The 15,099-nt window shown below is 38.7% G+C and overlaps 2 protein-coding genes across 3 annotated transcripts; one reads left to right on the plus strand and one right to left on the minus strand.

Annotated features, from left to right (window-relative positions):
- The first annotated feature begins 7,139 nt into the window (after window positions 1-7,139).
- sln (sarcolipin) lies at window positions 7,140-7,235 on the plus strand. The gene has a single exon (XM_029447020.1). The coding sequence runs from the start codon at window positions 7,140-7,142 to the stop codon at window positions 7,233-7,235; it is 96 nt and encodes a 31-aa protein (XP_029302880.1).
- A 436-nt stretch (window positions 7,236-7,671) lies between these two features.
- kbtbd3 (kelch repeat and BTB (POZ) domain containing 3) lies at window positions 7,672-13,580 on the minus strand. 2 transcript variants are annotated; one of them, XM_029446394.1, is made up of 11 exons: window positions 13,363-13,580; window positions 12,674-12,959; window positions 12,353-12,518; window positions 11,747-11,929; window positions 10,898-11,071; window positions 10,514-10,804; window positions 9,953-10,195; window positions 9,534-9,824; window positions 9,236-9,385; window positions 8,852-8,991; window positions 7,712-8,533 (listed from the first exon to the last, which is right to left on the minus strand). In XM_029446394.1, the coding sequence occupies exons 2-10, from the start codon at window positions 12,946-12,948 to the stop codon at window positions 8,869-8,871; spliced, it is 1,896 nt and encodes a 631-aa protein (XP_029302254.1). In that variant the 5' UTR covers window positions 12,949-12,959; window positions 13,363-13,580; the 3' UTR covers window positions 7,712-8,533; window positions 8,852-8,868. The 2 variants fall into 2 exon arrangements, with proteins under 2 accessions (XP_029302253.1, XP_029302254.1); XM_029446393.1 differs by having other exon boundaries at window positions 7,672-8,991.
- Between the last annotated feature and the right edge of the window lie 1,519 nt (window positions 13,581-15,099).

The following is a 15,099-nucleotide window of genomic DNA, read 5'->3' on the forward strand; positions in this document are numbered from 1 at the left end:
TCCTATGAAATCAGAGAAGACATTTTGAAAAAGCAGCAGAAAAAGCACAAGAGGAACTAATAACATCATTTGGTGGAAGAAGTATCCATGTCTTAAAAGTAGCAATACTACAGTGTAAAAATACACTTGTTAGAAGCAAAAGCATTTTAAATCTCTCTTACTTTGAATTTAAATAATTACTGGCATCAAAATATACTTAAAGTACTAATTTAATTGTTTATTGTAAAATATTATTATATTAAATACAGTAAACCTCTGTTCACATGCGCAATAATAATTATTAGTAAATAGTGTAGTAGCAGGCTGTATTTATTATATAGTAATTGTACTGTGAAATATATTTACAGTATCATATTCCAAAACACAGTGACAGTATCATAATTTAAACCACAATTACAGTATACAGTAGCAGTTATACTGTAAAAAAAACTAAAACTGTAAAGGTACTGTAAACAGATTATTACAATACAATGTCTAACAGTGTCTCTAGTGAGATTGTAATAGGCTACTGTTTGGTGTTTTTACTTCCCATGGAAGTACTGCTATATATTCCCAAGGGTATTATATCTATCAGGGACATATCGTTCTATTGTGGTATAGGATATCTATCTAGCTAATGATAGGATTACTCTTGGCCTTTTTCTTTTCTCATCCAACCCATCTCTCACTTGGTGTCCAAGCCTTACTGACATCCAGTGTGTCGCCCTGTGGCTCCATTATATAGGACCTAAACCCTGATGGCAAATCCATGCTGCATGCCTTCCTAATCTCCCAATAAAAGACAAACAAAAATGCTCCAAGGATAATTCTATAGGCCCTGCTAGCTTTATACTAGGGGATAAAAGTGTAAGTATATAGGATGACTATCCTGGGGAGACTGTTTGCCATTCCATTTCCATCCATTTCATCCATCCATCATCAGACTGCACTCAAATTCTGGCAACTAAGGATAATCTTATATTACCCGAGTATTATCACAGTGAGCTAGCTGACTGGGTTATGCACCCTTTTAACAAAACACAATATCCTACACACCAGGGCAGATGCTGATCAGATAGCCGATATTCACATTAAGGCATGTTGCCTATTCTACTGTTTTTATCTGCCCTGGTTGCTGCTATCTCTGCTTCCTCCCTCAAAGGAGCCAATTAGATCAGATCCTGCCTATGAATTCCTCTACAGCATGTGTTCCAGCATGCATGTTGATAGTGTGTTTTTAAGCGTGAAACATTTGTGTGTCAGTGTGTGCGATTATACACAAGTGTGTTGTGTAATGAAGCCCTCACCTGTCCTCAGCCATCTCAGTAATTACAGTGCCAGGCTGAGCTGCTGGCCAGTGGGAACTCTTCCTCATCTTAACAGCACGCTCAGTTTACAGTTCACAAAACAACAGCTGGTCAGACAGGAGACCGTGGCTGCCCTCTCCGACATTATAGCAACACTCTGCTCTATCTTGTTTTCCAAAACAGTCTAATAAATAAAAAATAGTCTTCACTCTTTGATGAGCGTTGGAGGATACCATGATAGAGACATCATTCAGATACGTTTGTTGGGGAATTAATCACGGCCAATTCTTAGCATTTACAACACCCATATTGTTAACACTTTATAATAAGCATTATTAATAAATGTTAAATTGATAGTTAATTAAACATCAGTTAATAGTTGTTGTTTTCTTACTGTTAACAAACAATGAAATGATAATTAATTATGTTTACAAATGATTAGTAATGCTATAATTGATGTTATTTTAACAGTATGTTGTTGCAAACATCATAACATTTCATTACATTATATTAATAATTTGTTATTGATTGATTGAAACCTTTAAGTATTGGTTTGCAAAACATCTGTAAACATTACACAGATAAATGGACCAGACACCAATTATTAACCATTGACAAAGTATTAACTAACTATCTTAATAATCTTTATAGATGCTTTATTATTTATTTATTAACCATTTAACATGGTATTATAATCATCAGCTGCAAGGGTTAGGGAAGGGTAAAATTACTATTAACTGAAGTTTGATTAACTAACAATTTACTATTTATTAATAGTGTTTATTTAAAGTGTTATTATAAAAACAGGAGAAAGATGATTTGATTCAAAGGGCAGGAATAAATTCTGATTCCATTTTATTCTATTTTTTTTTATCTTCTGTCTGTCCAGTCAATCTGACTTCCTAAATGTCTTGTGAGTAGTTAAGAAAACAATCGCATCACCAGCTCCATAGCTGCTCTAGAGATTTCAAATATATCGCGCAATCTTCTTCAGCACACAAACCACAATTACTTGTACTTCAAATGTGTCCATTTTTTTCTGAACACTTTACACAAGGACTTCTAATGCAAGCTGACTTCAAAGCTGAGGTTCAAAGTTAATTTTTGACCTTGGATATAACAGTTGAGAAAACAATATCACCACAAAGTTCACTTAGTAGCTGATTCATCTGCTAATGAAGATCATGTGACATGATCAAAAACTGGACCTTGTAGTGAGATTTTATTTCTCAAATGCTGTTTTCAGACAAACTTTGAACCTAATCTTATAAGTCTAAATGTAACAATATATTTCAGAGTTGTTCCGCCGTTCATGGACTTATGAACAATGAGTGTCAGGATTCTATCAAGTGGAAATATCCCTTTCAGGTTATGAACAGGGGATCAGGAAGATATTTCCCTTACCAGTGCTCAAGGGCAGCTTCACCTCACACATCAGCCAAGTTCTGAAAAAGCAGTGTAACGATGAGAACTAGAGTGGAGCCATTTGTGTACCCTGAGGCATGCCATCACCCTTTGATATGCCTGGCCAATAGCCAGTGGCCAAACTCCTGTTGCTGGTATCTTTGTATTCAAATTAGCTAGAGACTGCATGAAGGAGATGGACAGCTAAAGAAACCGGATCCTGCTTTTTAAAATAATCATCCGGATCTCTGGGCACTCTGAGCAATTATCTGTCTTGTGGAGAAAGATAATGAGATAAAACAGGTACAAGTGTAGAATACTGAAACCACACACATCCTTTTCATGGTTCTTTCATGACCTCATTCTAGAGACTGAAATATTTTTGCTACATGATCATAAGGGCATTTTAATTCAAAAGAAAATGTCTTGCTTTATATGTATCAACAAGCAAATATGTATCATGCTGCAGCACTGAAGAATGTGAAAGACTAATTGGCAGCTAAAAGTGATACATAACAGACACAAGTTACTAGTTGAGGTCTAACAACATAATATTACAACTGGCCAAGCTGTAAACAGGGCTGAGCCTTGTGTGTATAATCTCTCTGTCAGGATGACAGTCAGCTGAGATAAATTCCTGTCTCTCCTTCAATCAAAGCTGCTGTAGCGGAAAAGATTTCGACACTTCAAATTAGCAAAGCTGTGGGCTAAATATTTTTTCCAGTGCCAGCTGTTCGTACACCAATGTGTCGCCTAAACCACAGGGCATGTTTGTGTTTATTGAATCAGGGCATTAGGGAAATGCTTTTCTGAATAGCACATTTTCTGCTTAGAATTTTGTGTTTGCCTTTTTTTTCAAGCAAAGGTAAAATTATAGTCATATCTGTATATCTTTTAGCATTAATATCCAAATATGTGGACATTTGTGACTTCTGAACTACTGTATTATCATAGAAATGCCAGCTTTCGAGCTTTGTAAATGGAAGTCATATATTTAGTCGCTCTCTTGTTGAGAGTAAGATTGATAGCATTCATGTCTTTACACTAAATATGAACAACAGCCGATTAGTTGAGTAGAAAGACTGAAGACAGAACCCCAATTTGATATTTTTACACTTACAACAAGATATAAAGATTTATTTAGTCAGCTTTAGAAGTAGTGCTGGTAGGTTGTGTTACCTTTGTACAGAGCTAGGCTAGCTGTTTCTCCCTTCTTCCAGCCTTTATGCTAAGCTAAGCTAACCATATCTTGGCTCTTAGCCACTGCCTATTAAATATGTTTTATTGACTCTTGAATGGCTCCCTATACGTAATTATTTGGTGGACTTTTTATCTCCCACAAGGAGGTTATGTTTGCCGTTCAGTTTGTTTGTTAGCAGAATTAGGGAAAATAAATAGTCTACTGGCACGATTTTCATGAAACCAGGTGGAAGGCTGGAACCTGGGCCAAGGACGAACTCATTCAATTCTGGAGCAGATCCAAATCAGAGGGCAGATACACAAATGATTGTTCTCTTTTGTTACCATGGCAAGATGGGGCTTTTGGCTTTCTAGTTCGGTATAAATTTAATTTAATTTAGAAAAGATACCACTCTCATGTCTGTACACTAGATATGAATCTCCAGCCAGCAGGCGATTAGTTTAGCATCAAGACTGGAAGCAAAACCACAACTTGTCGGTTTTCATATGAATCTTAATTATGAGCTTTAGGCTAGCTGTCTCCCCCTTCCTTCTCATCTTTATTCTAATAAGCTAAATGTCTCATGGCATACATTGGTTGCTGTAGAGATGTTATTGATTATTAGATTAATATTGACCACTTTGTTTTTGCATAAGATTGTCCTGAAGCTTCACCAGATAACTCTCATTGCATGCACATATGCACGTGTACACACACACACACACACACACACACACACACACACACACACACACACACACACACACACACACACAAACACGTAGCGTCCGAGAATGTGTGGAATGGTTTCTCTGAGGCCTTGTTGACACCCCTTTGTCTCTCCACTGATTTAGAGGGTAACCCTGCCAGCGCCTTTTCTATCTTAAACACAAACACACAGCTGTCACAGTGGGCTGTGGTCCACCCCACACAGAGATGCCTGCACATCTCACCCTGCTTCATTCAATCACCCCATCGCTGAATCTCCATGACAATGGGAATCCCTGGTTCAAATAGCTATTGGTCAGACGCTGGCAGGGCAGCAGGGTGCTAAAATGGCAGCCTTTTTGAGCTGTTAAATCCTCTGGGAATGACCTTGGAATCTTGTGATGGAAAGGTTCAAGGGAGCCGAGCTCATACACACGTCCTTCTGTAACCCCTCTGTGTGTACAGTAGAAGGTGTCTGTGTCAAGGGGTTTAACAATAGTTCAGAGATAACACCGTTTTAAGCAGCTGTCAAGTGTGAGATGAGCTGAGAGGTTAGCTGTGGTGAACTGTCAAAATCCCCTTCTTAGCTCCAGCATACCATAGAGGAGGAAGAATGTAAAAAAGTACGATGGGTGTACACAGCCAGACGAGCGAGATAAACACACTTTATAATCAACATCTATTTAAAGGACTCATTTTGGCAATTACACTTGTTGCTTCTGGTGGAGAGTTAGATGAGATAATTAATTCCACTCCCATGACTGCTCAGTCAATATGAAGCTACAACCAGCAGCTGGTTAGCTTAGAACAAAGACTGGAAGCAGGGGGAAACAGCTAGCCTGGATCTGTTCAAACTACAGCATGTCATTTTGACACTTCGGTTTCTGTACAGATTTTGAAAGAAAGTGGTGCTGGTAGGGGCATTTTTCTACCTTTAGACAGAGCCAGGCTAGCTGTTTCCCATTGCTTTCAGTCTTTATGCTAAGCTAACCAGCTGCTGTACACTAGAGACATGAGAGTAGTAATCAATCCTCTCATCTCATTCCGTCATTTAAGAAAGCAGACAAGTATATTTTTAAGTATACAGATGGAAAATGATTGGCCCAAGTTTAATATAAAATTGTCAATTTTATAATATAGAGCTTTTCCCAGTGGTGCTTATACACTATATTGGTGCATATTTGGCCCATCAGCCTGTGTGCACTTCACTGAGGGGACCAGAATGTGATTTAGCCCGGCTGCCTGTGTCTGTCCATCCATCGCTTAAAAGAAATCAATTTAGGAAGCGTGCAGCCACTACATGTAACACTGCCACATGACCCACACATCTTCTTATTGTCTTTTAAGAAGTTGTCATTCAGACGCAAAGAATATTGAAAGTAACTGAAGCGCAGTGGCAGAAAGGACCGTGCATGTCATGATACTGATAACCATGGGAGGACTTAACCTTTTCTCTTTATTTTAGCAAAGTTCCTCTGTGACAGGGCAGACAGCATGATGAATTGTGGCAGCAACTGGATTAAAACGCTTTGTTATTATTCTTTCTCCCTTGTGCATAGCTCATACCCAGATACTGAGTGATACTGTTACAGTTTCCTGTATCCATCAGAAGATGTGAGTATTGTGTTTGGAACGACTATAATCCACCTAGTATCTGCAATAATGTTTTATAAATAACCCTGAGTCCCTGTGCCACACCAATGGATGAGATTGTGGAAAAGGTGTGTGACATCAGTCTGTGTGTATGTGAAACATGGGCGGTCCGCTGAGGATGGCTACTTTAGGAGCGGGCCCTGCCCCTGGTGCCCGCAGAGAGCTGGACAAGGGCAAGAAGATCAGCTGCTAATAGATGCTGCAGAGAAGAAGTGCCACAATAGATAAGATTCGATCAGAAATCAAGTACGACTGGAACACAAGAATATCTGCTGTCTTCTCTTCCGGTTCATCGTGAGATCACTGCCAAAAGAGGAAAGGTAACAGCTCACTGACTACATCTGATTTTGTGTTATAATTCTAAATGATGTTGTCGTTGTTGGGTAGACTAGCAATCCAATCAAAACCTAAGAAATGAAAAAGTGTAAAGGGACTAGGGAAAGGGAATTTTTTCATGCAGAACTGCATCACTTTCTAACCTGATCATGTGTATGCTAGTGTATTATTAGGTATGCTTTGTGGGTGTGTGTGTGTGTGTGTGTGTGTGTGTGTGTGTGTGTGTGTGTGTGTGTGTGTGTGTGTGTGTGTGTGTGTGTCATGTCCCATGTGTGTATATGAGGGGATAATGTGGCCCCTCTCCCTGTTGAGAGATGGTAACTGGGAACAGATGTAATAACGTAATAATAACAAAGGCGACAAACATGCACACACAAACACACATGCACACAGACACATATATTTTGAGATTCCATCTTATTTTCCTTGGCTCATACCTGTATTGTATCTTTACTCATATCTCTGCGCCTCTCAGGTCCAGGACCAGCCACACCTCTTTAACAACATCCAACATATCTGCATCCTTCCTCCTTGTCTCCTTCTTTTCTCCCCTCCTCCGGTGTGACACCATCATGGATCGCTCGGTGCAGGAGCTGTTCATCAACTTTACGATTGTCTTAATCACTGTGCTGCTGATGTGGCTGCTGGTGAAAACTTACCAGGACTGAACCATGGGAGCAACAAGAGAGGAGATGAACGAGAGGCAGAGGAGACGGAGAGATATGAGGGAAACCAGCATTGTTACTGTAGGACTTTGCTGCTGATTGATTCTTGTTCAGTCTTTTTTACATCTTTTCAGTCTTTTAATCTGATCTGGTCCAGAGCTTTAGTATTAATTAGAGGTCTAAAACCATGTGATAGATTGTCAATGACAATTTGATCATTCTTTTTATTCTGAGATGTTTTTTAAATGTGGCCTTGAATTTCTGGAAAGAGCCAAAGGAAAGGGGCGCAGTAAAGATGGGAGGGTGAATACAAATAAATACACAGGTGATGGCTGTAATTTCACTATAAACAGTAGTATACAATCACATGTCACTGTGTCATTCCTTTGATACATTAAACCATGCTGTTGTTTCTACTGTTCTGTTTTTACTAGTGATGATGAATGTCTCAGATGCAGACACTGTATCTATTCAAAGAAGAAGACATCAACACAAATATTGAACCATTATGTTTATGTTCACGTCTTGCCATTAAACAGACTTTCATTTGTTGGATTCTTTTTCTGTTTCGTAACATAACATAACATTGCATTACATTACAGTTCATTTAGCTGACGCTTTTGTCCAAAGCGACTTACAAAAAGTCAAACATAAACATACTATGCATTCATGATTTACACCATGAAGCCCATATTTTTCTCCTCCTGGTTTCTGAAACTTGTTATGTTTCTCTTTGTAGTTGCACATTTCAATTAAACAAGCAGTTACTAAAGGTTATCAGGCAATCTGTGTATTGATCACATGTAGAATTATATATCATGAGAGGAGAAACAGGGCATGATTGGATACATGGCTGAAACATAATACAAGCGAGTAGTTTAAAGAGAAAATCCACCCAGATAATTTACACATTATTGTCATTAAATTATTTTAAATGAGTAATAGTCTACATATGAGCAGGTCTCCGTCAGCTAACAACAAACAAAGAAAACCCATACATTGGACCATTGTCTAAAATATTACAAAAATAATGTGTATTTTTCTAAACTCTACCATCAAATAAAGCACATATAGGAAAGGGACTTATGAATGTATTTATGTATTGCCGCTGGAACAAAATTAATTGATCCGTTCAAGATGCAAAATTCCCAAATGCAGGAAAAGGGCACTGAATTCCTCCTTAAGGCTGCGTAAATGGAGCCTCAAAGGTGTTACAAAACTAAGTCACCTTTTCTATATTCTAGCTGTAGGAGAGCTGATAAAAGTGCAGATACTGTGAGTTCTTCTTTGGGGGAATTCTCCTTTTAATACACAGAAAAAAAAACATTAAGTTACTAAAATAGAATTTCGAAAATAGTCATTTGCTCAATGGGGTTCCTCTATGGGAGGGACCACATTTTGATTGACACAACAAAGATCCAATAACAGCAGGTGCTTCACACGCACAAAGTTAAGGATCAAATCTTTAAATTAATAAAAGTAATAAATCATTTGGCTCAAGTGCTCTCTTGTTATGATGTGTGAGAGATGTGGTTTTAGTTTCGTTTTACATTCTCTCTATCAGCTGTCTGACATCCATCAGTGACACATGTAACACACACACACATGTGTCCACTCACATGTGCTCATGTGTGTATTAAGCTGTGTCTCCCCAGGGGTCTTTGTATCTGTTGAAGCTGATGAGCTGGCAGTGGAACTCAGTGAGCGCTCTGGGCATGGGAGTCAGTTCCTCCCATTGACTTCTCCCACTGTGGAACACCTGTACCATAAGAACGGAGATCTTAACTTAGAGGATGAATAGTTTCTTCTCCAAAAAACAAAGTGAAGGAATGTGCATACCTACATTTAATTCACTTTAAAATAACTTGATCAAACTGATGTGTAATGTACAAGCTTCCTTATTACATTCTTTACTGTAGTGGTGATACTTATAATATGATATACATTATATTTAACATACTGTCAAAGTAAGTCAGCCACTCTGGATGAAAAGCTTCTCCTACCTGAACTTCATCAGTGATCTCGTCAGGTGAATAGTCTCCACCCAGGATGTAGATTCTGTCTTTCATACCCACTGCTCCAGCATTGAACCCAGCACACTCAAATGACCCTTCCGCCTTCCACGCGCAGGTCTCTGGACAAAAACTGTAGACCTGGATGGGGGGAACCACACTTTGAACTCTTTGTTTTACTATTTAAACAGTCCTAGGAAAACTTAGACTACATACTTTTAAATGATTTCACACTGCAATGCTATGACAACTCATTTATGCATCATCAGCGCTCATCTAATGGGCTCACCTTGTAAGTGGAGAGGTCACAGATGTGCAGTGCATTATTAATGGACACCGACTTGACCAGTGTAGCGTAGAAGAACTGGCCAAACTCTGCCACCAGGCGGCTCCACTGGTCCTGCTGGGCGTCGTAGCGGAAGAAGCAGTCCAGTGAGGGGTTAAAGGTGTCTGTGATCTCCATCTCTGACCCCAGTGTATAGATAACACTGCCACAAGCACTGGCCTGAGGGTAGAACATGGTAGTGGGCAGCGGGCTGACCGAGTTCCAGGTCTGGGTCAGAGGGTTATAATACTCCACCTAGAATATATGATAGAAAATAACAGAATTTGTAGTGCACATAATAAAACCACACCAATAATCTAGTAATGAAAAGACATCCGAACAAACAATGTGGTCGCAATCATACATAAAGGAGACACTGTTACCTCCAGCAGACTGGGAGCTCCCCCTCTGGATCCCTTGGTCCGTCCTCCAATGACGTACACTCGGTCCAGGCAGGTCACAGCTGTGTGCATGGTTCTGGGCTTCAGCATGGCTGGTGCAGGCGTGCAGGTTATGGTCACGGGACAGAAGCACCAAACCTCGTCCGTGGCGTCATGGAACGGCTCGGCTATATGACGACGTATTGCCCGGCAACAGTTCCCCCGGCAACCACCTGTGATAAACATCTTCGATCCAGTGGAAAGATGAGAAGATGATGATGAGCGCATGATAAATGTACTTATATGATTAATTCCAAACCACTCTAAATAGGCCGAGGTCGCATTTGTTTTGTTGTCTAATTTTATGCGACGTGTACATTCTGCTTCTTCAACAACTGTTCTCTAAACCAGTGATACCTAACCTGGAGGTTGGGACTCAAACTCCAAGCCCACACCAAAGCTATGACTTGGAATAAGGGGTCACAAGTTGACATTATTTCATGTTAAAGGGACACAATGCGGTTGGGAACAGCAGCAGGACTCAAGGTTCAATCTCAAAAGTACCTTCTCAGCAAAGCTGGTAAGGTAGGATCCCGGGAGGTCTGGCATCATGGCTGTCCCCTCCCCATGCCCTGTTCCCAGCTCTTTCCACTGGTCGGTCTCCAGACAGTAGCAGAAGCTGTGGTGGATTTCTCCGTTCTCCTCCGTCTTCTGGATGTAGATGTAGCTCTGTGTGGTGGCTGGCCTGGCGTCAGAGAGCAGGCCGCTGTACTGATCCTGCCTGCTCTGAGCTTCTGAGAGCAGGGCGAGACAGGACTTACTGCTGAAGAGGACAGCGTCTGTGTCACGCAGAGTCTGATAGAGAAGGTGAGGGGTAAAAAGGGAAGGATGAACCAATCACAGAACACATATAAAATCCCGAATTCCGCACATGCAGCGTGCTCATACCTTTAGTACAGGTGCAGGGAGATGGTGGAATCTAGTTAGAGATAACAAGCCCGGCAACAGTTTTAGTCTTTCCGAGCGATCATGGCGTGTCCATCTGAGAAGTGACTTCACCACAGCCTCCTCGCTTGGCACATTTAGAGCATCTGACCTTAGGCATGCTTCCAACACATTCACCTATAAGAAGCAATTGAAATAGTAAACACTGAGTGAGTTCATTATTATTAGTAAAGGTCCCATCCAAGACCTTCAGAGACAGATCTTCATGAGTGCATTTAGGCACACAATTGTTTACTCAAAGTCTGTATTTCTTGGGCCAGACTGTAATCAAAATTTGTATCCATAAAGCTGATGAAATCCTTTTTAAAGCTTTTATTAAATAAATAAATAATCCTATATTTTATATCTAAATGGTGTTTTCCTCAGCATGTGGAAGGTTTAAGACAACTGGAACATATGGACAAATGTTGTTGCTATACCTTTTTTAAAGGCCATTTAAAAGTGATACTGATCTTTTCTCAACCTCTTTCTTAACAAGATACATCATATGTTATAAATCACCAAGAGTTGGATAAAAAGTTTCAGTTTAAAGGCTATGGAGTATGATTTAGAGCTTTCATGTTAATGACAGGTTAAAGTCATTGCTCAGGCAGACATAATACAGACAGAATGCAGACTCTTTACTCATAGTATATAGTCAAGGTGTAATGACTAATAATAATAATTAAATATTGTATGTAATAACTAATTAAAGTATAGATTTATTGACAAATAATCTACATTTATCTATATATAAACTTCTGCTTCTCTGATAAAAAGAACATCATTATCTTGTCAGTTATTAAGCAGCACCTGTATATCCAGAAAGTCATAGGTATTGGAAAGCTCAAAGTAGTTCAGAGCCACAAACTCGTTGGCACTTTGGAGGAGGGAGGCAGAGCCGTAGCCCTCAGCGAGGGAGAAGAGGGACAGACAATTACAAAGATCCATGGTTCCTCTCAGGAAGTTGCTGCACGCTTCGGACAAGACGGATACCTGAGGACACATACAGTAAATATAAAAAAACTGCAACTTAGGAGTTGGAGTTATGCTGGGAATTGCATGAGGTGACCAAATTGTGTGTATCATTCATGTATTCATGAATAAAAAAGCAGCAAGTTATCATTGGATAGGTACACATGTCCATTAAACACAGTCTGTACATGCCCACACAGTCATGAGAGGAGGTCTAATTAGTCAAAATAAGTGAAAACACCTGTGAGAGTGTACCATAACTAATGAATTCAGCCATCGTTCATTTTATTATTTACACCTGTGCCACAGTGGCGTGTCAATATTTTAAGTTGTTGTATAGTAACACCCTAAGCCATGAGAGGAGGTGCTGGTTAAGGCACAAACTTGGCAAAAACAATGAACTGTATGTTTAAGAACAAGATAAAATAATGGTTGTATTTCTACCTGAAGAAAAGAGGCAAGCTGAAACAGCATGTCTATATTGCCTTCAGTGATGAGTGTCTCTCCAGAATAGGCAAAGTCCAGGAAACAACCCACCGCCACCGGACACAGGTTACCCAGAGTCACTGAACCATCATCACGCTCTCGCATATCAATGTCAAACATGGCCCTAAACACAGAGCAGTTACTATATTAACAGATGGATGGATGGATGGATGGATGGATGGATGGATGGATGGATGGATGGATGGATAGATAGATAGATAGATAGATAGATAGATAGATAGATAGATAGATAGATAGATAGATAGATAGATAGAGTACCTGAAAAAATCACTGCATGCTGCAAGGACACAGCGATGGCAGGGAAAAGTGTGTTCCTGGACCTTAATGGTGAAGTCAATCAGCAAGCCTTGGTCCCTGAATGATCTGAGCACGCTCAGCAGCTGGAGTCCGTGTGACTCAGGTACCCGCAGCAGGGTCTGGGGCTCTTGGGCACCATTGCATTGTAGAGTACTGCCAGGTTTACTACTGGAGGGGCAGCTGCAGGAGTTTTCGGTGTTGGTGATAAAGGACAATGACTCTTGACGTTCATCCATCTTCCCAAATTCTGACAATATATATATATATATATATATATATATATATATATATATATATATATATATATATATATAAAATGAAAAGAAATGTAGCAGAAATCAAAGGTCATAATTCATTTTCACAGAATAAAGTGAGGTTGCCCCTATATTATTTGAATATGTGTCTCTGTGTGTGAGAGAGGTGAGTAGAGATAAGAAAAGGGAATGCATAATATTACTGATAACAGTTTAAGGAAAGATATTGTGTCTTGCACATTCAGAATAGTCACTCAATCATTCAGTTATAAAAACAGATATTACACACTACAGATAATGTATTGCTGTTAAAAGACAAACATATATAATTAATAGACAAAGGCTACATGTGAAATATACAGGTGTGTAGGCCGAAGCAGGACATGCATTACTCACAGCGTCAGAACCTCGGACAGCTCTCTCTTTCTTATGCCATTTAACTTCCGGAAGCGTGAAATCACGCGATGACTCGGACAGCTTTTTCTTTTTTTGCAGTAACACTTGTCGGAAACATAATCTTCGTTGAAAGTGCGCTGTTTTGTTAATACTAATGAGATATGTATGTCGTTTGTAAAAGCCCTGTAAAAGTGCTGTGTGTGTGTGTGCATGTATGCGGCTCTTTGTTTGCGGTAGAGGGATGCGCAATGGCAGCTGGGAGCTGTAGTTCTCTCTTATTGGTCGTTTTACAGACTGTAGGTGTTGGCTAAAACCATATAACTCGGTGAGAGTGTGTTCCCACAGACTGTATAACATAGTGTGCTGCTAGTGTAGGAGTTTCAGGTTTAATCTCTCTTTTGAGGATATCAGTTGCAAATAGATATTAACGAGGGTTCACAAATAGGACTACTACCTGGGAATAGGCTGCTAGCCTACTAGCAAATCCTTTGTCTCTGGCTTTTTGCTCGCTGTAGCTGTTCGTGTCAGTATTTGCTCTTCAGATAGCCTAGTCAGTAGTCAGTTTTTTTTCTTATATATATATATATATATATATATATATATATATATATATATATATATATATATATATATATATTTCAAATGTTACCTACAGTGGCACCTAAATAATATTAAACTAAATACAGCAATAATTCCCACAGGACTTGATACTTATTTTTTCTTAATTAAAGGATACCTTTTATTAGGGTATAAGTTCACATTATATATATATATATATATATATATATATATATATATATATATATATATATATATATATATATATATATATATATTTATATATATATATATATATATATATATATATATATATATATATATATATATATATATATATATATATATATATATATAATAGAACATCTAGGAACAAGGACAACGAAGCTCAACAAATTGTGTAAATAAATATGTGGAAGAAATAGGGGTATATATAAATGTTGGATAAAATATATAAAAAGCACCAATGACCAACAATAAAATAAGACATCAACATTTTGTAAATTGTAAATTATACAAACAGTGCTAAGGAATAAACTGAAAACTGGATGATTATGTACAATATGTTCATGTATACATGTCTATATAGCCTAGACTATATACATCGAGTATGATTTATATTGACAGTGACAGATGATTTGTTTGTTTTAATGGTGCATTAAAATTGTACAATTATTTTAAAAAGTTTGAAATAAAATAGATAAAATAAGAAATGAAATTAATTGCCTTCAAGCTAAAACTGTGTCCATTAAACATTACAATATACAGCCTATACACAAGGTAGGCAGGGTTCCAGGTCGTGCATGTTTAGACAATTGAGTCACAGTGGTGCAATGTAACTCATCACCACTGGATGGAGTTGCCTTGCTGTGAAGCCACATTTGTGGTTGTGCTCATGTACTCAGCAAAAGCCTCTGAATTAGTGAACGTGAACTTGCAGCCATGTTGCAGTACCGTTTCAACACCACAGTGTTATTGACCAAATAACACACTTTCCTGCCTGGAAATGTTGATTACAGAGATACATAAAAGCCGGATTTTGTAAAACATACACTAATACCACTACAGGTAATAACAATAATAACATATGTAATCACATACTGATATTGGTCATCGCTTATCAACACAAAAACCACGGACTCAATCAATAAAGTGCGAACACATACAACACAGAACAAA

Source organism: Cottoperca gobio, chromosome 13, assembly GCF_900634415.1.
Source record: "Cottoperca gobio chromosome 13, fCotGob3.1, whole genome shotgun sequence".
NCBI classification, from domain to species: Eukaryota; Metazoa; Chordata; class Actinopteri; order Perciformes; family Bovichtidae; genus Cottoperca; species Cottoperca gobio.

What these genes read in the sequence shown, in the direction of transcription:
- kbtbd3 (XM_029446393.1), bottom strand. Translation starts at nt 12,948, where the DNA reads ATGGATGAACGTCAAGAGTCATTGTCCTTTATCACCAACACCGAAAAC. An exon ending in ATGACTTTCTGGATATACAG is followed by an intron (nt 11,072 to 11,746) that starts GTGCTGCTTAAT and finishes TGCTTCTTATAG; the next exon opens with GTGAATGTGTTGGAAGCATG. An exon ending in TCCCTGCACCTGTACTAAAG is followed by an intron (nt 10,805 to 10,897) that starts GTATGAGCACGC and finishes CTTCTCTATCAG; the next exon opens with ACTCTGCGTGACACAGACGC.
- sln (XM_029447020.1), top strand. Translation starts at nt 7,140, where the DNA reads ATGGATCGCTCGGTGCAGGAGCTGTTCATCAACTTTACGATTGTCTTA.